General features: G+C 41.0%; 1 protein-coding gene across 11 annotated transcripts in view; it reads left to right on the top strand.

Moving 5' to 3' along the window:
• ASAP1 (ArfGAP with SH3 domain, ankyrin repeat and PH domain 1) overlaps positions 1-25,869 on the top strand; it is a 337,309-nt gene that overhangs the window by 288,128 nt on the left and 23,312 nt on the right. For 6 of the 11 annotated variants that reach the window (XR_010599012.1, XM_065586130.1, XM_008165162.4 and 3 more), the window contains 3 exons: positions 5,438-5,666; positions 18,590-18,643; positions 22,808-22,969. Coding sequence is in view for 10 of the 11 variants with exons in the window: in XM_065586130.1 (XP_065442202.1) it covers positions 5,438-5,666; positions 18,590-18,643; positions 22,808-22,969 (445 nt within the window). In the remaining variant the exon portion in view is untranslated. The remainder of the gene's footprint in view (positions 1-5,437; positions 5,667-18,589; positions 18,644-22,807; positions 22,970-25,869) is intronic. The other 5 variants (XM_065586133.1, XM_065586132.1, XM_065586136.1 and 2 more) reach the window with 1 other exon arrangement.

Raw genomic sequence — 25,869 nt, 5'->3', positions numbered from 1 at the left:
GAGAGTTCTTTCCCCACTGTTTGGCTGGTGGGTCTTGCCCACATGCTCAGGAATTTTCCCCTGGCAGGGATCCTGGGTTTTTTTGGCCTTCCCCTACAGCATGGGGCACAGGTCACTTTCAGGTTTAAACAAGTGTAAAAGGTGGATTCTCTGTAACTTGAAGTCTTTAAATCATGATTTGAAGACTTCAGTAACGCAGCCAGAGGTTATGAGTCTATTACAGGAGTGGGTGATAGGTTCTATGGCCTGCAGTGTGCAGAAGGTCAGAGTAGATGATCATGGTGGTCTCTTCTGGCCTTAAAGTCTATGAGTCTATAAAACTTCACAATATTTAAAGACAGCTACTGGAGGACTCCAGGCAGTTCACTCTCGTGATAGAGAAGGGTAAGCTGGTGGCAAGAACATCTCTTCAGGATTGCTTGGATGCGGTGGACTCAGCAGCTCAATCCATGGTATCTGCCATGTCTGTAAGGAGGTGTTCATGGCTGCAATCTTCTGGTCTCTCTCCTGAAGTACAGCACATCATCCAGGATTTGCCATATGACGGTTTGTCCCGCTTTTTGGAAAAGATGGACGATAGATTGCATAACCTAAACCAGCGGTCTCCAACTTTTTTGATCGCGCATCAGTAAAAAAATTTTGAGCACTCACCCCCCTGCCACGCCGAAGCAAAAAAAGCGCTCCTCCTGCCACGCACACCCCACTTTGGAGACCACTGACCTAAATGATTCCAGGACAACACTGAAGTCACTTGGAATCTACACACAGGTGACAAAGAGGAAGCAGTTCTGGACCCATCAGGCTCACAGGTATCAGAAGACCTGAGGCCCCAAGACCTGCGGCGGAAAAAGAGGCAGAAATTACAGGAGGCTACAGCCCCCCAAGTCATCTGTGACAACCAGCGGCCCAGTTTAAATATGCATTTTCACAGGTTTTTCAAAGGCAGCATACCGGTACTTATAAGCCAATCTGGTCCTACCCTTATCTTTGCCAGTCCTTCATGCTTGGACTCACATCACATCTTATTGGTGGGTCCTAAGCATAGTGGATCTGGGCTATTCCCTGCATTCGTTTCCAACTCCTTCAGGGACTAGTCATGAGACCATTCATCAGCAGGAGATCCAATCTCTCCTTCTAGTGGGAGCCACAGAGAAAGTTCCTCAGGGAAAAATGTTTTTATTCCTGCTCTTTCCTTATTCCCAAATCAAAAGGCAGTCTCAGTTCTATTTTAGACCTAAGAGAGTTAAACAAGTACCTGAAGAAAATAAAGTTCCATATGGTTACCCTAGCTTCCATCATTTCTTCCCTGGAACAGGGCAACTGGTATGCTGCTCTTGACTTACAAGATGCCTACTTCCACAGAGTGATCTGTCCTGACCATGGGAAGTTTCTCAGGTTTGTAGTGAATGGGACACTGTCAATTCATGGTACTTCCATTCGGACTCTCAGCCCCATATGTTTTCACAAAGCAAATGGTACTGGTAGCTGCATATCTGAGGAGATTGGGAATCTGTGTGTTCCCCCTGCCTGCACAACTGGCAGCTGAGAGGCCAGTCCGAGGCTCAAGTGCTGTCCAGTGTGACCATCATTTAGTCCACCTTCAATGCACTGGGGTTCTTACTCAGTCTGGACAAACCAATTCTAAAATCTGTGCAAAGAATAGAGTTTACCAGAGCACTCCTGGATGCTACAAAAACCAGAGTGTTTCTTGCCCCATTCAAGGTTCGAAACACTCAGAGACCATCTTAGATCTAAAAGCACATCCCGTTACCACAGTGAACATTTCCCCAGACTTTTGGGGCACGTGGCAGCATATGTACATACCTATGTAGTACAGCATGACAGAATCCTCCTCAGGAGGCTTCAGGGTTGGTTACATTTCTCAATGTATGTCCCCTGTCAAAATCGTCTAAACAGAGTGATTCACATTCCAGTGGTAATTTTGTCCTCTCTTGACTGGTAGACAGTCCCTTGCAACGTTTGTATGGGAGTTCCCTTTGTTTCTCCAACTAAATCTCATTTTAGTCACAGATGCCTCGTCCCTGTATTGTGGTGTACACGTCAGAATCTTGCAAACGCAATGGTTTTGATTGTCACAGGATCTGAGGACGCGTATAAACTTCAGGGATCTATGTGCTATCCATCTAGCCTACTTGGTCTTCCATCCATGTATTCTGGGAAAATATCTGCTAGTTTTAACAGACAACACAGCAACTTTGTTTTATGTAATCAGACGGGGAGCGGTACATTTGTCCCAAATGTACAAGGAGGCAGTTCTACTTTGGGAGTTCTGCATAACCAATTCCATTCACCTCGAAGCTGCGTACCTTCCAGGAGAACAGAACATATTGGCAAATCACCTAAGCAGGTCTTTGCTCATCTTCCAGCTGTGGGGGAACTCCCCAAATGGACCTGTTTGCAACAAAGGCCAACGGAAAGTGCCATCAGTTCTGTTCCTATGGGGGTCATAGCTCAGGGTCTTTGACAGATACTTTCTGCCTTTCCTCTGATACCATTACTACTCAGAGCCCTGTTCAAGGCCAAGCAGGATCATGCTTGCCTCATACTAACAGCACCAGCGTGGTCTTGGCAACATTGATTCTCGATCCTACTAGTGTTGTTAGGGAGGCCTCCTCTACCTCTTCCATTGAATTCACATGTGATTTCTCAAGACCATGGCCATCTGCTCCACCCCAAACTACATGCCTTCCACTTGGCAGTATGGATGCTTCATGGCTAGCATAGTGGAAATAGTTGCTTGAAAGATGTTCAGGAAGTGCTTTTGAATTGCAGAAAGCCTTCAACTAGACATACTTACCTGGCCAAATTAAAATGTTTTTCTATATGGTCTCAACAGAAAAGTCTCTCTCCAGTGCAGGCTTCCATTAACCATATTTTAAATTGTCTGTTGCTCCTAAAACATCAAGGTCTGACAGTTCCATTAAAATACATTTGTCAACAATTTCAGCATTCCATCCCTCCAGTGAGTAATAGATTGCTTTTTTCCAATCCCATAACTATCAGGTTTCTAAAAGGTTGGACCGATTATACCCTCGGGTGTAAGAACCTGTTTCCCCATGAGATCTCAGCATCATGCTAACAAAATTAATGGGACCTCCCTTTGAACCTCTTGTGACTTGCTTCCAACTCCACCTCTCCACGAAAATGGTGTTTCTGATTGCGATAACCTCAGCAAGGAGAGTCGGTGAATTGAGAGCCTTGGTTTCAGAACCTTCTTAGTCAGTTTTCCATAAGGATAAAGTTTACCTCCAACCTCACCCAAATTCTTTACAAAGGTGGTTTCCAATTTCCACTTTAATCAAGCAGTTTATTTGTCAACTTTTTTTCCTGAAGCTTCACAAGCATAAACATGAGCAGAAGCTTCGTTTACTGGATCTGAGGATGGGATTAGCCATCCACTTGACTGCATCATACCCTTTAGATTCTCAGCACAGTTATTTGTAGCAGTTGCAGACAGAGTGAAAGGTAAATTGGCTACACTCCGAAGATTTCCTCCTAGATTTCCTCTTGCGTTTGTTTTGCTACCCGTTAGCTAATGTCAATGGCTCATTCAGCTAGAGTGCAATCAGCTTCAGCAGCTTTCCTAGCGCAAATACCTGTTTGAGACATGTACAAAGCAGCAACCTGGTCATCAGTTCACGCATTTGCTGCTCATTATTCCATTTCCCATTGGTCCAGGAATCATGCCAGTTTTGGGTGGGTTGTTGTACAGTCATTCAGATAGACTCCAAGCTCGCCTCCATGTTAATCTGCTTGTGAGTCACCTACAGCAGAATGAATCACGCCAAGAAGGGAAAAAAGGGTTACCTACCTTTCTGTAACTTGTTCTTCGAGATATGTAGCACATGTCCATTCAATGACTGATCCTCCTTCCCCTCTCTGTTGGAATCTATCGGATAAGAAGTAACTGGGAGGGAGTGGCTCTGTGGTGACAGAGGGTGCTTGAGCTACCCGACGAGTACCGCAGTTCTGACAACTGTGTTTGAGGCACACACACATTTTCAGTAGAATGGACATGTGAAACACATCTCGAAGAACAACAGTTACGGAAAGGTAGGTAACCATTTCTTCTTTCATTAAAATGTTTATTCATAGATGTTAAAATATGCACATTGAAGATAGGACATATCTTTAATGTAAAATGCATGTATGCAATTAAAAACAAAAGTTGCCCATTTTTACTTTCAGTTTTAATTGTAGCCGCCAGAAGAAAATGAATTTAATTAAATCAATATAGTTGTCCTTTTTGATGCTGATTTTTCCGCCTCCAAATTGAAATAGGTTAGGTTTTTTTAATTCATAAAAGATGCACTTTTTGTGTTAAATAAACTTTCTACAAATCCATAATTTGTTTTTACTTATTGCATCAACAAAGACCTGTTTGTTTTTCAAGAACTGTGTTGCACAGTTCTAGGAAAAGGAGTGATGAAAGAACCAAATTCAGGGCAAAAGGAAGGATTTCCTAGTGGTTAGAGTGCTAGTCTGGGTCTTGGGAGACCAGGTTTCAATTTTGTGCTCTCCCACAGACTTCCTGTGTGACCTTAGCTAAGTCACTTAATTGCTCCGGGTGATGTGTTCCCCATCTGTAAAATGGGGATAATAGTACTTCCCTACCTCACACAGATATGAGGAGAAATACACTAAAACTGTTGGAAGTTGCCCCATTATTACCAAAAATGGGGACCTTAGGGATCTTCAAAATAGAAAATGACACATATGTTGGGAAAAGAAAATATAGCATCTTGTAAATGGCTACTGCAGTAACCATTCCAAACTTATTTGCCTGAAAAGTTATTCCTTTATTTCTCTATGCATTTATAATTCATTCTAGCATCACATGTAATTTTAAATTAATATCCTGGCCCCATTGGTAGTCTTCCCCCTTGACTTCAATTGGGCCAGGATTTTAAGTGCAATTCAAACTGAAGATTTACTGTTACCTACTAAATAATATTTTGTTAAAAGCCAAGTTAGGTGAATAGCATAACTGTATAGCACTACATATATATAGTTTTCAGTGCCAGTAATCTAATTACAACTTGTAAATGTTAATCTGCTAAAGCCACAGCCATTAATTTATGTGAAAGGAGTGGGAGTTTCACGAATGAGGATACTTTATGGGGATGAGCTTAAGTTATCTAACAATAAGCAAGGAAGTCATATTGGTATCTGTTTATATGTATATCAGGAACTAGTTCTGTTGTAATCATACAAATATTTTATCTGTATTTAATCATACACACACACACGTATATCCTTCCTGTATATATACACAGTGGCTTTCACATTTTGTATAGTATTGTAAAAAAGATAACAAAGCTGAGAATTACAGGACTCCAAAATGTTTATATGATGAATATATTGTCCCTCCTATACTAAATCTGTGCTATAATGTAATTTTTCTCTGTTTTCATAGCCTAGTCCTATAAAGAAAGAACGGTCTCCAAGACCCCAGAGCTTTTGTCACTCTTCCAGTATTTCCCCCCAAGACAAAATGACTCTGCCTGGATTTAGCACTCCTAGAGACAAACAAAGACTGTCCTACGGAGCCTTTACAAATCAGATCTTTGTCTCTACAAGCACAGATTCTCCAGCTTCTCCAACAGCAGATGCTCCTCCTCTCCCTCCTAGAAATGCTGGCAAAGGTAAGTCTGTTCACAAAAATGATTGTTCAATGGTTATCGTAACCAACCTGAACACTTTGTGTTCTTTCAAGATTTAGTGTGCTTTTCCTTCATATTGTATAATGCTTTTTAATCTGATTAAGTTCACATACTGAAAGCTTGCATTTTACAGTGCTGAAATGAAAAGTTTACAGTAGATTTGTATTTAAGTTGCATCCAACATGAATTGTTAAGAATAACAAATATGTACTACAATTTTGTTTTCTAAAAAGCAGCTAATTCATTCTATATAGAAATAATGCTGCTCATGTTATGCTTGTTATTTAAACCCAGTATTTTAATAGTACATACTAGACATGAACCCAATCAAAAATCTCAAATCTGGTGCATCTTGGTAACTAATGAGTGGTGCTTCAGGTTAAAATGCTGTGCAGCTTCTGGCAGAGAAGACAGCCAGACCATGAGCAGGCTGGTGAGGTCCCCACTTATCATACGAGACTCCCCATCTGCTGAGCACTAATGGAGTGGAAGGGAAGGTCCTAAGCCCTCCACCAGGTGTCCAGCAAACCGCATATTCACTTTAAAACTGAGTAAGAGTCCCCAGGTCTTCACTGAGTGAAACTACCGCTTGGTCTTGTAGGATTATCTATGAAGAAGAATTACGGGTTTGTGCTAAAGGGCTGGTCTACACTATGGGGGGGGATCGATCCAAGATACGCAACTTCAGCTACGTGAATAGCGTAGCTGAAGTCGAAGTATCTTGGATCGAATTACCTGGGGTCCACACGGCACGGGATCAACGGCTGCGGCTCCCCCGTCAACTGCACTACCACCGCTCGCTCTGGTGGAGTTCCGGAGTCAACGGTGAGTGCGTTCGGGGATCGATATATCACGTCTTAACGAGACACGATATATCGATCCCGGATAAATCGATTGCTACCCGCCGATATGGCGGGTAGTGAAGACGTACCCAAAGTTGTGTAATCAGCATCATGTTCACTTAATGTAAAGCCATGAGATAGTTAATGTTGCCTTTTTTGTGATGAAATAATAAATTTTATAATAGTGTTTCAAAGGGAAGAGAATCTCTTACAACTATATTAGTCCTGAAGATTTTTTTCATACCTGATGTATTGTTGCTGTAAGAGATGTTCATAGTTTGTTAATCCATTTATACCATACTCATAACATTATGGTTTGGAGTGGGCTATTCAACTATGGAATATTATTGTTAGTTTTCTGTAATTCACTTAAGTCTAATCTTGAAGCTTTGCTACCATCAAGTTTTCTACTTTTTTCTTTCCTGCAGCTTATACAGAGACAAACTGTTTTTGTTTGTTTTATTTTGATTTTTATTTGTTTTTTAAACTAGACTTATGTAAAATGTCCTTAGTGGCTAACAGCATAATGTGAGGCGAAAAGCCTTAAGTGAATTTGCCCCCTTGAGTTACAAAGCTGTTACATAACTATTTGCATTTCATTTTCTTGGCTCTTACTTTAGTTTCAATTTTCAAAAGGAATAAAGAAAAGATCTCATTAAAATGTACAGCGTGACACTGGACGCAGTAGTCTCTGTTTGCTTTATAGAACACCAGTTGCATGATTCAGATACCATGCTTGGGAAATACTGTTCCAAGGGCAGCATTAGTCATGTATTGGTGATTTTAGTGTTTCCTGGTTTTTTTTGTTTTTTTGTTTTTTTTTAAATATAGGAGAGTTGCCAATTGACTGCCTAACTAGCCTTGCCATTCTGTTACACAGCTTCTGTCTTCATCCATTACTCATGGGCTAATGCTCCCCCTCCTGTGGAATTCGGAGGTGGTCCAGTGTTGTTGCTGGAGGCTCCAGGACTAAGCCCCACCCTTCAGCTAAGGCCACCAGACTTTCTGTCTCCGGTGATGGAGCAAGCTGGTAGTTCAGTTTCTCCCAACCATTTTGTTTTAAATAGGGTTACCATATTTCAGCGAGCAAAAAAGAGGATGGGAGGAGCCCCGCCCTAGCCCCGCCCCTGCCCCTCCCACTTCCCGCCCCCCCTGACCTCCCAACCCTCCCCCCGTTCCTTGTCCCCTGACTACCCCCTCCTGGGACCCCTGCCCCTAACTGCCCCCCAGGACTATCTAAGCCTCCCTGCCTCTTGTCCCCTGACTGCCCCAACCTTTATCCACACCCCCACCCCCAGACAGACCCCTGGGACTCCCACGCCCCATCCAACCACTCCCCACCCCCTGACAGCCCCCCCCCAGAACTCCCAACCCATCTAAACCCCTCTGCTCCCTGTCCCCTGACTGCTCCGATCCCTCTCCGCACTCCTGCCCCCTGACAGCCCCCCCCAGAACTCCCAACCCATCTAAACCCCTCTGCTCCCTGTCCCCTGACTGCTCCGATCCCTCTCCCCACCCCTGCCCCCTGACAGCTCCCCCCCAGAACTCCCAGCTCCCTACCCCCCCGCTCCTTGTCCCCTGACTGCCCCCTCCTGGGACCCCTGCTCCTAACTGCCCTCCAGAACCCCACCCCCTACCTAAGACTCCCTGTTCCTTGTCCCCTAACTGCCCCCTCCTAAGACCCCCCCCCAACTGCCCACCAGGACCCTACCCCCTACCTGTACCCTGACTGCCCAAAACTTTCTCCACTCCCCCCAAAAAGCCCCCCCCCGTTTCTTGACTGCCCCCTCCAGAACCTCCCTGCCCCTTCTCCTGCCCCCCTTTACCCTGCTGCTCAGAACAGGGTGTTGGGCTCTGTGCGAGCCGGACACGTGGCTAAGCTCCCCAGCACAACAAAACCCGGTCCCTGGCCCTGCACAACAAAACCCAGTCCCTGGTCCGGACCGGGTTGCAGGGGAGAGCTGCCCTTGTATCAGCACAAAGTGCTCTCGCTCCCGTTTTGCTACGCTGCATGGCAGAAACCGCTCCCAGTTGCAAAAGGGGAGGGCTGCACTTTGTGCTGAGACACTTGCTCAGAATGCAGGGCGGAGCGCCTCTCCAGCTGCTCCGGAGTCCAGCCCGGGACTTTCCTGCAGCCCTCCCAGCCGCTCGCTCTGCTGTGCCGGGGGAGGGGGAAATCCCGGACATTGTGAGTGCTTTACAAATTCCCCCCGGACGCTATTTTTAGCACAAAAAGGAGGACATGTCCGGGTAAATCCGGACGAATGGTAACCCTAGTTTTAAAGCCTTTATTATTATTATTATTATTATTTTTCATGCCGTTTTGACTTATCTCCCTCCTCCCCTCAATGAGATGAATAGCAGCAGAGTGGTTTCAGCCACCTGGATCTGCTACTGCAGCACCTCCTGCTAGACTCCTCTGCAGAGCTGTCCTAAAAACACCAGACTTAAATCTAAGCGGTGATCCTTACATGAGGCAGCACTTACAAGATCTACAGTTATGACCTGCCAGTTGCCAGCCAGCTGACCATTGCATTATTAGGGCATGGGGCTCAGAGTCAGGCCAGCCGACCTTTGCACTGGTTGGGCTTGGGGTTCAGAGTCAGACCAGCAAGATGAGTCCCAACCCTGCCCCAGTGTCTCTCAACTCCAGCACAGAAAAGCCTGATCAGGAGCTTCTGAGCTTTAGGGGAGAGAGTCTAAGGATGAGGAGAAAGCTATCTGGTCAGCTTAGGGGATAAGTCTTGTAACAGACCTGGACTGGAGTGGGAAAAATCCTGAAAGGATCCAGAATCCCTCCCAGATAGTGAAGTGGGTCCTCAGCTCCCTGGGAAAAGAAGCAGGGCTCCTACACAGCTCTCCTTGCTCCCACTATGAATCGTGGTACTCAGGGGTAAGTCCTGTAAATCCCATAGGCTCCCAGAAAGACAGAAGCAAATATGTCCTTCACAAGGCAGTGATGACGACTAGTAATGAACAAATGGGGAAGAAATATGGGGTTAGCCTCCTCCTCCTTTGTCTTCTCTTCCTGAGGGAGTGTTTGCTGGGGCTTTTGTCATATGCAGAGTTTCTTTCACAGACAGTCTTCTTTACCATGCTCACTGCCACTCCACCATGCCCTCTGGACATGCAGAGAAGCCTGTGTTCCTCCTATGCAGTTCTGCCTCAGGCTGAAGCCTAATTGCGATTGAGCCTTGCTCTGCCAGGGAAAGAGGGTCAGACTCTGAAAGGCAGGAAAGATTCTCTCTCTCCACAGGCTGGCTCCACATTAAAGCCCTAGGAGCATTTCAAGCAGTCTGTGACCAGAACAGAGGCTCCCCACAAAACTGCACCATCATGGGATTACAGGGAGTTAAATGAAAAAATCCCTTCCCATTTTCAAAATTATCCTAGTAGGAGCAACCTAGTATAATACTTTCTTGGATGCTAGCCAGCCTGGGGAGCAGGCAGCAGCCTTTTAGCCTTCCAGGGACATCTAGCAAGCTACTTCCACAATTGAAGTATATGTACCAGTAACCTTCTCTGTTGTGCAGTCTTATGTCAGAATGAATAATGTACTGCCTCCCTTCTGTAAACAGCCTGGGGAAGAAGTACCACATGTGCAAAACAACAAAACATACCACCAACCTACAAGATTTTTTCAGGACAGGGTGTCAGTCAGTGGCTTGCAAGGAACTCATTAATATTAATAACATATCTTCGCCTTCAAACATTATTAGATACAAGCTTTCCTGTTAATGCCTCCTTTGAGGGCCTCATAAGAGCCAAATGAAGGCACCTGATTAAACCAAATGTTAATCTAAAATGTTTATATGAAAGAAGTTTTATAAATTTGGGGAGCCTAAGGTGGTGCAACAGTAGCTCCACCAATCAAAGATGTAGCCACATCTTCAGAAGGGGACTTCTTTCCAAAAGACCCATAGGCCATAGGAATGATGACAATGCACAGCAATTTCAAATCTCAGCTATAGCCTTTCAGATCACAGGTTCTTCATACATTTAGCAAAGAATGCCCTCTTTGTGGCAAAAAAGTGGCTTGTTGTCTAAAGGTATGACCCTAGCTTGGAGTAAGACATCACAAGTTCTGTCCTGGTCAGATCCTTAATGTCCTTTTTGTTGAGCAATGGATTCCAATTTGGTGGCTACAAGGAAGCTGTGTTACAATCATGAATAGCTTCATCCTAAATGGACATCTTGTGCATGAAAACTTGTTGGTGGGGAGCTATTGGGGGAAACAATAGCTCTCATTGTTGAAGCCACCATAGCAATCCAGTGGCTGCTACCAACACTAAGGGTGTTCAGGAAGTAACTATTACCCTGGCAGAGGGGAAAATCTGGAGCAGAAGTTTCCAGAGGAACCTAGATAATTTTTCCTCCAAACCAACTAAGTCCTCAGCATGACAAAGAGTATTTGAGTACAAGATCTCACAAAGTGGATCCAGACTGCTGGCACTTAACATTAAAAAGGTTGCAGAGCAGTTTTTAAACTAAGGGATGGGGGAAAGCCGATTGCTGCAGTGGAGCACGTAGATCGGACAGAGACTTCTCTTAGAGGAGAGTCTATTGATAGATATTCTCTAGGTTCTAGTCAGGAGCAGAGGATGGAAGAGGATAAAGTATGGGCCGGATCAGATGAGAAACATTCACATAAAGAATTTGACACATCAGAAAAGGGCAGACAAATAAACAGTGACAAGTTTTGAAAGTGCTTGTACACAAATGCTAGAAGTCTAAATAATAAGATGGGTGAACTAGAGTGCCTCGTGTTAGAGGATATTGATATAATAGGCATCACAGAAACCTGGTGGAGTGGGGGACAATCAATGGGACACAATCATTCCGGGGTACAAAATATATCGAAAGGGCAGAACAGGTCGTACGGGGGGAGAAAGGGAGTGGCACTATATGTGAAAAAAAATGTAGAATCAAATGAAATAAAAATCTTAAATGAATCCACATGTTCCATAGAATCTCTATGGATAGTAATACCATGCTATAATAAGAATATAACAGTAGGGATCTATTATCAACCACCTGACCAGGACAGTGATAGTGACGATGAAATGCTAAGGGAGATTAGAGAGGCTATCAAAATAAAGAACTCAATAATAGTGGGGGATTTCAATTATCCCCATATTGACTGGGTACATGTCACCTCAGGACGAAATGCAGAGACAAAATTTCTCGATACTTTAAATGACTTCTTGGAGCAGCTGGTACAGGAACCCACAAGGGGAGAGGCAATTCTCGATTTAGTCCTGAGTGGAGCGCAGGATCTGGTCCAAGAGGTAACTATAACAGGACTGCTTGGAAATAGTGACCATAATATAATAACATTTAACATTCCTGTGGTGGAAAGAACACTTCAAATGGCCCAACACTGTGGCATTTAATTTCAGAAAGGGGAACTATGCAAAAATGAGGTGGTTAGTTAAACAGAAATTAAAAGGTACAGTGACTAGAGTGAAATCCCTGCAAGCTGCATGGACACTTTTCAAAGACACCATAATAGAGGCCCAACTTAAATGTATACCCCAAATTAAAAAACACAGTAAAAGAACTAAAAAAGAGCCACCGTGGCTTAACAACCATGTAAAAGTAGCAGTGAGAGATAAAAAGGCATCTTTTAAAAAGTGGAAGTCAAATCCTAGTGAGGTAAATAGAAAGGAGCATAAACACTGCCAAATTAAGTGTAAAAATGTAATAAGAAATGCCAAAAAGGAGTTTGAAGAACAGATAGCCAAAAACTCCAAAGGTAATAACAAAATGTTTTTTAAGTACATCAGAAGCAGGAAGCCTGCTAAACAATCAGTGGGGCCCCTGGATGATCGAGATACAAAAGGAGCGCTTAAAGACAATAAAGTCATTGCAGAGAAATTAAATAAATTCTTTGCTTCAGTCTTCACGGCTGAGGATCTTAGGGAGATTCCCAAACCTGAGCTGTTCTTTGTCGGTGACACATCTGAGGAATTGTCACAGATTGAAGTGTCACTAGAGAAGGTTTTAGAATTAATTGATAAACTTAACAGTAACAAGTCACCGGGACCAGATGGCATTCACCCAAGAGTTCTGAAAGAATTCAAATGTGAAATTGCGGAACTATTAACTATGGTTTGTAACCTGTCCTTTAAATCAGCTTCTGTACTCAATGACTGGAAGATAGCTAATGTAACGCCAATATTTAAAAAGGGCTCTAGAGGTGATCCCGGCACTTACAGACCAGTAAGTCTAACATCAGTACTGGGCAAATTAGTTGAAACAATAATAAAGAATAAAATTGTCAGACACACAGAAGAACACACAAAAGTCAGCACGGTTTCTGTAAAGGGAAATCATGTCTTACTAATCTATTAGAGTTCTTTGAAGGGGTCATCAAACATGTGGACAAGGGGAATCCAATGGACATAGTATACAATACTTAGATTTCCAGAAAGCCTTTGACAAGGTCACTCACCAAAGGCTCTTACGTAAATTAAGTTCTCATGAGATAAGGGAGAAGATCCTTTCATGGACTGAGAACTGGTTAAAAGACAGGGAACAAAGGGTAGGAATAAATGGTAAATTTTCAGAATGGAGAGGGGTAACTAATGGTGTTCCCCAAGGGTCAGTCCTAGGACCAATCCTATTCAACTTATTAATAAATGATCTGGAGAAAGCGGTAAACAGTGAGGTGGAAAAGTTTGCAGATGATACTAAACTGCTCAAGATAGTTAAGACCAAAGCAGACTGTGAAGATCTTCAAAAAGATCTCACAAAACTAAGTGACTGGACAACAAAATGGCAAATGAAATTTAATGTGGATAAATGTAAAGTAATGCACATTGGAAAAAATAACCCCAACTATACATATAATATGATGGGGGCTAATTTAGCTACAACTAATCAGGAAAGAGATCTTGGAGTCATGGTGGGTCTCTGAAGACGTTCACGCAGTCTCTGAAGACGTTCACGCAGTGTGCAGCGGCAGTCTAAAAAGCAAACAGGATGTTAGGAATAATTAAAAAAGGGATAGAGAATAAGACGGAGTATATCTTATTGCAGTTATATAAATCCATGGTACGCCCACATCTTGAATACTGCGTACAGATGTGGTCTCCTCATCTCAAAAAAGATATACTGGCATTAGAAAAAGTTCAGAAAAGAGCAACTACAATTATTAGGGGTTTGGAAAAGGTCCCATATGAAGAGAAATTAAAGAGGCTAGGACTTTTCAGCTTGGAAAAGAGGAGACTAAGGGGGGATATGATAGAGGTATATAAAATCATGAGTGGTGTGGAGAAAGGTGAATAAGGAAAAGTTATTTACTTGTTCCCATAATATAAGAACAAGGGGCCACCAAATGAAATTAGTGGGCAGCAGGTTTAAAACAAATAAAAGGAAGTTCTTCTTCACACAGCGCACAGTCAACCTGTGGAACTCCTTGCCTGAGGAGGTTGTGAAGGCTAGGACTATAACAGGGTTTAAAAGAGAGCTAGATAAATTCATGGAGGTTAAGTCCATTAATGGCTATTAGCCAGGATGGGTAAGGAATGGTGTCCCTAGCCTCTGTTTGTCAGAGGGTGGAGATGGATGGCACTTGATCATTACCTGTTAGGTTCACTCCCTCTGGGGCACCTGGCATTGGCCACTGTCAGTAGACAGGATACTGGGCTGGATGGACCTTTGGTCTGACCCAGTATGGCCGTTATTATGTATGTTGCAGTGATGTAAATCTTTGGTGTTGACATATACATGTTCTTATAAACTGGTCATCACAAATTTAGGCTTTAAATTAAACAAATTTTTCTAACAGTCAGAGGAGTGAAGTTCTGAAACAGCCTTCCAAGATGAGTAGTGGGTACAAAAAACTAATTTGTTACAAGCCTGAGCTTGATAAATTTATGGAGGGGGTGATATGATGAGGTTGTCTACAATGGCATATAGTCCATCCATGACTACTATTAGCAAATATCTCCAATGGCTGGAGAAGGGACATTAGATGGGGAGTGCTCTGAGTTACTACAGAGAATTCTTTCCCCAGTGTCTGGCTGATGGGTCTTGACCACGTGCTCAGGGTCTAACTCCATATTTGGGGTCAGGAAGGATTTTTCCCCAGAGTGAGACTGGCAGAGACCCTTGAAGGTTTTCACCTTCCTCTGCAGCCTGGGTCACGGGTCACTTCTCGGTTTGAACTAGAGTAAATGGTGGATTTTCTGTAATTTGAATTCTTTAAATCAATATGTGAGGACTTCAGTAACTCAGTAAGAGGCAATGGACAATTTATAGGAGTGTGTGGGTGAGGTTCTGTGGCCTGCAGTATACATGGGGTCAGACTAGATGATCATGTTGGTCCCTTCTGGCCTTAAAGTCTATGAGTCAAGCAAAACAGAAATGTATGTATTTGAAAGAGCATATTACTGTACCATAGATTTTGGACACCGGCATATTTCTGATGATAAACTGTTACACACAGACTCCTACATTATGATCCAGCATTAGAGAGCAGGTAATGTCAGACTGATGGTGTAAGAGTGTGAATGAGGTTGAGCGAAGTTAATGTTAAATTTAAACTATTATGTTTCTTTGCTTTCAAAACTGTCAAACCAGTCTAAGCTTGCTAGAGACACCAGCCTTTCTCTCTAGTCATAGTAGATGCAGTGTAGTGAGTCAGTTTCAGCTGACATCATTGTACATGCTAATGGACTTGTAGAGGATTTCATCAATTGAAAAAAATCTTATGTATAAATTCATATTCACCAGTGGTTATATGAATAGGTTGGGCTGGATCAGAAGGATAGTAGATAAAGTCCAAATACTCTAATATGTAAGACACTGAGAACACACACTAATATAGAAATATCACCTTCAAAGTGGTTACTAATGTACTATAAATTATCCTAAACATTGTTTGTTTTTTATTTTAGTATTTAATAGATCTAAACAAAATTAGACTCTGCTACCTGTCCCTCAAAGAAGAGAAAGATGTGTTGGTACTGATTTTTAGATCTCACCTTCCCTCCCCCTTTAGGAAAAAAATGCATCACCTTACCTTTTCAGATCCTCCTTACTCTCTTAATTTGCCATCATTGAGCTTTGTCTATTAAATTACCACCTTAATATGTATGGTTATTTTTATAGAAAAATTATTTTTGCTTTTCATTTTAGACATATTACATCCATTTGATTACAGGTGATCTGCAAATATATTTAGTGTATTTTATGGGCTGAGTGCCCCATATAACAAGAGTAAGAGGAGCATCCAGTCCATAAATGATTTTAAACTTATTTTATTTCCCATTATTTCCATTCCCCCCAAATCTAATCTCATTAGCTCCTTGTCTGCTGTAAGGTTCCAACAGCTACCATGGGACTGTGCTAGAGCGTGGAGCCAGTCTGTAAGGAACAGGTAGGTGTTGGGTTCCATTATTTAGCAACTGGCATCGTTTTGAAAAGTTTCTTAATATTGTTTTGTATCCTTTGGGATATAAATATAATAAATTTTTTCCAAAGCATGCTGTATACTTTAGTCCTTCGTAAGCTGGCTTCATTCTCCAGTGAAGTTCCTTAGTAGCAAGGTTCCATGGTGTTTGCTGAGATGTCACTGTGAACTGGAAACCAGCAAATCTGAGCTTTGTGTGTTTGTGTGTACAATGGAATTATTTGGAATTATTATTATTTATGTAGGGGATATTACGATGACACTAACTTAACTGCAAATTCCTTTATTAAATCCAAAGGTTGATCGTATTTATACAATTGCTCTAAACATGCCTAAAAAGCCTGAATAATAAGCAATTTACTACATCCAAATAGTAACAAAACATTTATAAGCATTTGATCAAGATATTTACAAACGGGCTAAACCCAGGAGTATTAGACCCAATTTAGTCAGTCTTGCACTATCAATGACACTTCAGGAGTTCACCCTTTTGTACCCTTTTCATAAACCAGTGATGGCATTGCCTGTTACTAACTTAGGTAAAAACCATGTTGGGGCCAGTTTGGGGTCATTGCTGGTTCAATGTGCACAATTTTTTCTTATTATTAACTATCTATATTATAACTGGGGTTTCTTCTTCCGTTTATTTTTCAGTTACCTTTCAGGCCTCGCTTTTCCAATTAAGCCATATTCTTTCAAGGCCTTCTCACAACTGCTAGCAAAACCAGCATTGTACACACAAACTATGGAGCATTTTTTTTTTCATTTAAATAAGCTAATTCAACCCTGTTCTAGCCTACAGTGTGGGGGAAGGAAGGCAAGTTAAAAATCATTTATGTACTGAATGCCCCCTCTTACCCATGGTTTTTAGTGCATTTGGTGTCTAAAACTTAACTTGGTTTATTTTTTAAAACTGTGTACACGTATATGGGTTTATAAATTACAGTATGTCCATTTGTGTGTGTGTATTAGCTAATGTATTTGCAAGTTACTTTTATATTTCTACATATATTAGTTAATGTAAGACTGGGTCTTTTGGTTTGCTAACTTTTCAGCTGGAGTTTTAAAAGCTGCTGAAGTTGATGTGTTTGCTCCCCACATTTCATTGAGGAAAAAGGGTAGGTTAGGCATTGTCTATGTGATAAAGTTGCACCAGTTGAAGTTAAATAGGTATACCTATTTATGTTAAACTGGTGTTAACCCCTGCATGGACATTCTTATTTTGTTAAAAGGTTGGCTTATTTTGGTTTAGCTAAAACTGATTACTTAATTAATTTAAACTAAACCAAAATAAGCCTGGTTTAAACTGAAATAAATGACAGGTTTCAGAGTAGCAGCCGTGTTAGTCTGTATCCGCAAAAAGAAGAACAGGAGTACTTGTGGCACCTTAGAGACTAACAAATTTATTAGAGCATAAGCTTTCGTGGACTACAGCCCACTTCTTCGGATGCATCCGGGCTGTAGTCCACGAAAGCTTATGCTCTAATAAATTTGTTAGTCTCTAAGGTGCCACAAGTACTACTGAAATAAATGTGTCTACTTCAAATAAATTGGTTTAAAAAGCACATCTTTAGTTAAACTGGCTCAACTTTCTCACGTAAAAACAAGTCCTCAGTAATACTTAGTGAGGAAGTCAGTTAAAGTTCAATTTCCATAATTCTGACAAGCTTCAGTTGTCTGATAGGTCTGCAGGGTTTGTGTGTTGTTTTTGTAATGACAGCCAAGGAGTAGCATGGCTTAACACATTAGTTTCACTGATCTTAATTAAATCTCTGCAAACGTTTAGTGACACACCCAATATTCAGGCTAATGGTGCCAGCTAGTTCTTCTAGTCCTGTTGTAAAGGTTCGGGGCAAATATGGGTCATTTTCACAATTTTAGGTGAAAATTAAGATAATTTAAGTGGCTTTGCCAGTTTCTATCAGAAAACCTAATCAGAACCTTCCAATTTAGGTCTGTTTGGATTTTGAGCTGCTGCATTCGATTTCCAAACTTGGAGCAAAACACAGTGTGTCAACCCATACACATTGAAAGCACAGCTCTGACTTTAATGCTTTTAGACTATATTATGACAGTCTTTCCTTACTAAATGCATACACAACTCATTTTTAAAGAAAAGTGCTTCTAGCTATGTGTTTTGTTGTATTTCAGAGCCTTGTGTTTTTGATTTTAGGTAAAACGAGCTATTTCACTCTTGTTTATATCTTGTTTTGTTAGTCTTGATTCGCTATACTGTTAATTTTCCAGTACTTTTAATAGAGAGACTTGATGGCACGCACTTATAAATATATGAAAATCTCTGAAGTAACTTGATATAAGTTGTTAATTGTAGGTTTTGGCTCACTTTACAGGACAAATTTAGAGTTGACTGTTGTAAGTATAGTGTATAGTTAATGTTCAGTCAGTTTATTCTGCTCATGCCCTAAAGAGTAGTAGTGTGCTTATGATCAGAATTTCTCAAATGTTGGCAGTAAGAGCTTGATAAGTAAAGAAAAGATATTGTCTGAAATGATTAATCTAATCAAACAGAGCTTTTAAATAATACCAATGAGCAATTTATATTTCTCATAAGAATTTTGGAAAAAATAGCAATATATGTTATGAAAGTACCATTTTTAATACGAACTTATCACTTTCCTTTGCAGTACGTGTCCTACCATTAACTGGAATACTGGTTCTGCCATACCTCTCATGCAGTGGTAAAAATATATATACTTTAGGTTCTCCCACTATAAAAAAAAATTGTTTGATGGATGGTAACAGCTTTGCATGTTGTCACTGGTACACAAATTAATATGTAGAACATGTACTAACTCCACAAAAGCTGAAGTACACACACTGTTAATTGCGGGTCTCTTACAATTATTGTAACTTACCACAGAATGTTTTTAATTGCTGCATAGATAAATATTTTAAGGCTGGAAAATTTAATTTTAAATTACATATTCTATTAAATGTTTTCTAATTTATCTTGTGTAACTTTATGCTATTCTGAATTTTGATAGTTACAGGGCAGATAAAAATATTACTGTCAGTACAGGTTGAACCTCTCTAGTTCGGCACTCCCTGGTCCGGCAACATCTGTGGTCTGGCATAGGCGCCGACTCTGTAGGTGGTCCAGGGCACCCACGGGGAAAAAATAGTGGGTGTGGAGCATCCACCAGTGCCAACTTCCCCCTTCTGCCCTCCTTCTCCTGAGCCTCTCGCGCACCAGCAGTCCCGTGCTTACCAATTCCTCCTCCTCCCTCCCAGCACTTCCAGAGCACCGCGAACAGCTGATTCGCAGCGTTCAATCCCCGGGAGGGAGGGGGAGGACCTGGGACCAGCATCAGAGCCCCCGTGGAGGGGGCTGGCGGCCAGGACCCCGGGTGGCAGTGGGGATCGCGGGCGGGGGATCACTCTGGGTGCAATGCCTGGGGGTGCTGCAGCACCCCCTGCAGCCCTGCTTTCCCGCACCTATGGAGACCCGCTGGCACTCTGCATTGACCTCCTGTGGTTTGGCATATTCTCTGGTTTGGCACCGGTCAGGTCCCAAGGGTGCCATACTAGAGTGGTTCAATCTGTACTAAACCTATCATTACAGACCTTAGTATCATTCTATCCAGGGCCGGCTCCAGGGTTTTGGCTGCCCCAAGCAGCCAAAACAAAAAAAAAAAGGCCGCGATCTGCTGCGGCAATTCAGCGGGAGGTCCTTCACTCTCAGGCGGAGTGAGGGACCATCCGCTGAATTGCCGCTGAATACCTGGACCTGCCGCCCCTCTGCTTGAGAAGTTGGTGCCTGGAGCCGGTCCTGATTCTATCACCTGTTTCAGTAATAAATTATAGATTGCAGTTCATTTTTTCCTCAAAAGTGTTTCCTGAAAATCCAACAATTTGCCTTTCTGTCATTCTGAAACTAGTTATTGCCCTGAATATATTTTAGATGATTTTCCCTATATTCCTTATTTTTCTGAAAAGAAACTATCTTTGGTAAATGTTACCCACTACTTTCCTAAAAGGAGGGTTGTTGTTTAGTGATTAGAGCAGGAGAGTGGTTGGGATTTTTAGCATTGGGAAAGTCACTGTGTGTATTAGTATTATTTATTTGTATTACTGTAACAGCTAAGAGCCCTAGTCATAGATTAGGACCCCCGTTGTGTTAGCTGCTGTACAAACACAGAACGAAAAGGCAGTCCCTGCCCCCAAGGAGTTTACAATTTAAGTATAAGAAAAGAGACCACAAATGGCTACACACAGGGAATAAAAAGGAAACAATGAGACAGAATTAGTCAGTATGATAGGCAGTGGTCTCTGCAAGCCAACAATGTAACCGTTTTTTAGGCAAAAGTTCTCTGTGTCTGTTTATGCCATCTATAAAATGGGTATCATAGAATATCAGGGTTGGAAGGGACCTCAGGAGATCATCTAATCCAACCCCCTGCTCAAAGCAGGACCAATCCCCAGACGGATTTTTGCCACAGATCCCTAAATTGCCCCTCAAGGATTGAACTCACAACCCTGAGTTTAGCAGGCCAATGCTCAAATCACTGAGCTATCCCTACCTACCTACCTTACAATGTATGTTGCAAGTCTTAAAATTTGCAACGTGATTTGAAATGCTTCTACTGAAAGGAGTTGTATGTTAATTATTGCTATTGTACCATCCATAAGTTTCACATGTTAGAATGTGAACCTTTGAAAACTATAAAATTATAAAAGTTTTAAACTCTTTCTGTGATATCTATAGACATGTTAGTAGGGTGACCAGATGTCTCGTTTTTAAAGGGACAGTCCTGTTTTTTGGGACTTTTTCTTATATAGGCACCTGTTACCCCCCCACCCGCTGTCCCGTTTTTTCACAGTTGCTGTCTGGTCACTCTACATGTTAGTATCATGAGGTATTAAAAATGTGTACACTCTATCTAAGTTTTAGTCACAAGTTTTTTCTATTTAATTTTACTTTTGGTTGTTGAAATATTTATTCTTAGTCAAGTTCTTGTTTTGCATAAAAGAGAGAGATCTTACTCGGTTTACTTCCACTAGAGTTTGAAGCTTTATGTTGCCTTAATTTAAATGAGAGTATACAGTGCCAATTCAGGATACTTTCTCCATTTTTTGAATGAAACTTGGATTGTTTGTACTGTAGTTCAGCTGGAAGGAAACTTCTGATTAGTGACTGATAAAGACGGTATGCACTTCCATCAATTGGTCACTAGGGAGTGATGGGGTAAAACTGTAAGAACTTCAGTGGTTTGCATTTATCAGATCCATGTGTCAGCACATGTAGCTCCAAAGTGGAGATTTCAAATAATTACCTCTTTTCTTCTGTCCTTGTGTAGCAAACAAATATGTTGTATTAACTGTGAATTTAGAATAGCGTTAGTAGCAGCACAATGAGTACTGAAGTCCTTCTAAGGTTATATTTTGAGCTGCTGTTGGTTTGTAGCACTTCACACAATCATTCATAAAAAAATAAAATGAAGAGCTTCTGTGTTGCACAAGTCTACAGGATCCTCAATCCAGATTTATAGCACCAAAACTGTCTATATTTTAGCTTTTTTTATACTGAAATTTTAAAAGATACAGAAGTTATTCACATAAAAACTAAATGATAAAATCAGTATAGAAGAAGTGCGTTAATTTGCACTAATGTCTGGGAGACTTGCAAATTACTGAATTGGTGAATAAGTTTAAAAAAAAATAGCAAGGATAATTCATTGCAAAATTTATAATGATTTGTTCACACATTTGACGTGTAATTTGGTTCGCATTATTTTTACATACACGTTTTGCAGTACACTTGTAAAAGTAACATAGTCTTCATAATATCCACTCAGAGCTCTGTATTTTCTGGGGGGAGGAAACAGCACTGCTTGTGTGCAAATTATGGGGTATATAGATTAGCAAACTGCAAATTAGCAAGGTTCTACTCTGTGACTTAAACAAGAGACCATATTATTATTTAAATCATAAGTAATATTCAGTGTATATGTAGACATGTTTTGAATGGAGGAATGATTAAGTATTCATAGATGCTATCTTTAATGCCTAAATCTTGCAATAAGTGCTATGTGGGAAGATCCCTGCATCTGAACAGAGTCTCGGACTAGTAGGCTCTATCCAGCCAAAGGCCCATGCAGAGCTCTTTGCAGGATCATGGCCCAAAAATGCATTATTACTTTATTAGCTGCAAGAGTGTTTTGAGCCTTCTAAACAAATGCCAGTGTACTATTATATATGTTTATAATGGGGTTTTGTAATGTTTGTTTCTTATCCTCTAGGTTTAACACTTTGTCATGCACTATATATTTAATCCACACAAAAACAATAGCAATTAACAATAGAAAAATGAATTTATTTCAGAAACCTGTTTCTCAGCATTTAAGGAAAGTTTGCTAAAGGAAAAAAATTGTAAAAACCTTGTTAGTCACATTAGCTATGATATGAATCTCTGAATCTACAATAGTGACAGCATGCTAAAAGATTTAGTTTGTTGTTTCATTGTGGAATGGAGATTTTATAAATAGTAATTCTTAAACCCTAATTGAAGTACTTTATCTTCAATAAATAGTTTATAAAGATTTAAAACATTTTCTGCTGTTTTTAACAATGCCTAAAATTATAAATCCTGTAGTGATTAACCTTATGTGAATGTACATTTTAAAATATATGTATATTTATTGTCAAATTGCATACTGTCCAATTACAATTAAAATGGCTAAAAGGTGATGGGTATGTCATTAATCTCAACAGTGTTTTGGCATGGCTTATTTTTGTTTTCAGTCCTTTGCTCCATTTTACTATATTCTGATTTTTAATTCTTCGGTGCTATTTTGATGTTACACATTCTGTATTGGTAAAAAGATTTTTTGTTAATTTTACAGGTCCACCTTCAACCCTTCCTCTAAGCACTCAACCCTCCAGTGGCAGCTCCACTCTTTCCAAGAAGAGACCACCTCCCCCACCCCCTGGACATAAAAGAACCCTCTCTGACCCACCAAGCCCGCTACCTCATGGACCCCAGAATAAGGGCCCAATTCCTTGGGGTGAGTTGTAGAAATGCAAAATAAAACAAAACTTCAGATGGGTGATGTATGTTACTTGCATCTCTTAGTCAGTGATATCTTTCCATTGTTGGTATTGCTGCTATATTTTGTGGAATTTCAGAACAGTTCTATCCTCAAATAAGTCCCCAGGCTCTCTGTGATGTTGCCTGTACCAGTCCAGAGACTTGCAGGGTTTACATCTTTCTGCCAGTAGGAGGATGTAAAAAACAGATTAAGTATTTGTATAACAGGATACTTTACTGAGAAAAACTTTATAGAAACATTTATTACAGACCTATCCAGATAGGCCCTTTCTTTTCATAGTAAAGACTAACTAGCCCAGTCAATCTTCTGCTTCTATTTGTAAATCCTGCCTACTCCTGATAGCTGACACTCTTAGAGGAATTCCTTTGTCATGATAAAGACAAATCTTTTCTGAGGGAAAGCTGCCACCTTTCATAAAACCAGCCCCAGCACACCACATTCTTCTTTAGCTGAAAGCCAGGTCTATAATACAGCCTATATTAGTTTCACTACATTGCTCAGGGGTGAAAAATCCACACCTCTGAGCGACATAGTTATACTGACCTAACTGACCTCCCCTCCCTAGTAGACAGCACTATGTACATAGCTACCGCCTCTCAGGGAGGTGAATTAACTATGCTGACAAGAGAAGCTCTCCTGTTGGCATAGTAGCATATTCACTAAAGCACTACAGGGTGCACCAGCAGCATTGTACAGTACGTGAAGAGAAGCGCTTAGAAAAAATGAGAAGAGGAATTGGTGTAAAGCAAAATGCTATGGTTCCCCCTTTTCAACCAGATTGGCTAGTCAGAGTTTGACTTTGACTAGTAGAAATTGATAGTCTTGCATTTTCTTTCATGTAATCTTGTTTACTTACATGGAATGTACAAAATCTCTGTTTCTCCGAACGCAGGAGGAATCAAGAACAAGAGGAGCAGTTTCTTACGTTACAACCTCTTTGGCTAACAGACCCAAAAGCTCACTCCCTCGCTTTTTCCAGTGTCATGCTGTGCTCGCCGGCTACTGCTGGGCTTTCTCGTTTTTTTTCCTCTGCGTCTCTCTCTGTCCGGTCTGTTTTCAGTTTCTCTGTGTTCTGCCTACATACACACAGACCACAAACAATACTCGGCAAAACTCTCTGCCCACACAGTCCAAATTCCTGGGCAGATTCACAACACCTGCTTTTTTTGGTTTGTTTTTGTTTTTATTATAGGTAAATATGCATGTATGCAAGAGACAATAAATCAAACCTCATTTAATATTTTGATCAACCATTTAAAAGAGTCTGTAGACATTACTGACAGATACTAGTGAAAGTGTCTGGCACTGATGATACATTGAGTCAGTGTTTTTAAAAAAAAAAAAAAAATCTATACCAAGAGAGATGTTTCAGTCCAATGGCCACTGAACAAAAAATGCCTTTTCCAGTCAACACCATTTCTTCTTAGATGGGAGGGGTTCAGATTAATTTATCCTGACAGTTATATTGATTGAAGGATGTGTTCACACCCACTCTCAAAGTCTTGTGATTGATGCAGTCGTCGGTATCTGTCAGCATAATGCTATGTGCAGTAAACATTTGATACTGCTGCAAGTAAATACAGATTGATGTATTTTTCTGGGGTATTTCCAAGTGACTATCACAGATGTCCCAAATGTTTTTTTTCTGCCAAATCTAGCTTTTTGGACACAATGCATCTCAGGCCCATGTGATTTTACTTTGCACTGAGTCCAGCTGGCAGGACTTCCCTAAGCCCCCTTAACTTTAGGATTTAGGTCCAAAAAATGTTTAATGGGTCACTCACACTTTACTCAGATTGCTATGGCTGTCCTATTCTAAAGCTAAAATCTCTGACAAACATAAAAGCCATATAATTAGTCCAGTCAGCAACCTTTGGGCTTACACTAGATCCCAGTCTGATTCCAGTACTGATTTGTCTGTCATCTGTATTTGAGACTCAGGTCAGATTCCAGTATGAGAGATGAAAAAGCCCAATGAAAGTGAAAGTTTCATATACTTCTCTGTTACATTCATCTGCTTTCTTAAAAACTTGAGAAGTGAAGAGAGGCTTTGCAGCATGCCCTGAAGCACGTCCTTGGGCTATTTCAGGACAAAGTGGGGAGTGCATTCATAGATTGAAAGGCCAGAAGGGGCCATTGTGATCATCTAGCCTGACCTCCTATATTACACAGGCCATAGAACTTCCACATAATAATTCCTAAATCATATCTTTTAGAAGACATCCAATCTTGATTTTAAAATTGTCAGCGTTGGGGAATCCATCACAGCCTTTGGTAAATTGTTCCGATTATTAATTATTCTCCCTGTTAAAAATTTACACTTTATTTCCAGTCTGAATTTGTTTAAATTCAACTTCCAGCCATTGGATTGTATTATACCTTTCTCTGCTAGATTAAAGAACCCATTATTAAATATTTGTTCCTCAGGTAGATGCTTATAGACTGTAATCAAGTCACCCCTTAAACTTCTCTTTGTTAAAATAAATAGATTGAGCTATTTCAGTCTATCATTATAATCATTCTTGTGGCTCTTCTCTGAACCCTCCCCAATTTATCAACATCCTTCTTAATTCTGGGCACTAGGACTGGTGTAGTATTCCACCAGCGATCGCACCAGTGCCCACTATAGAGATAAGGTTACCTTTCTACTCCTGCATAAGATTCCCCTGTTTACGCATCCCAGGATCACATCAGCTTTTTTGCCACAGCATCACACCGGGAGTTAATGTTCTGCTGATTATCCTCCAAATCTTTTTCAGTCATTGCTTCCAGGAATAGAGTCATTCCCCCACTTTGTAAGTATGGTCTACAATTCTTTGTTCCTAGATACATACATTCACAGTTCGCCATATTAA

This window comes from Chrysemys picta, chromosome 2, assembly GCF_011386835.1.
Source record: "Chrysemys picta bellii isolate R12L10 chromosome 2, ASM1138683v2, whole genome shotgun sequence".
Classification (NCBI taxonomy): domain Eukaryota; kingdom Metazoa; phylum Chordata; order Testudines; family Emydidae; genus Chrysemys; species Chrysemys picta.
Note: the sequence above shows the minus strand (reverse complement) of the source record. Positions and strands in the feature narration are given on the sequence as shown.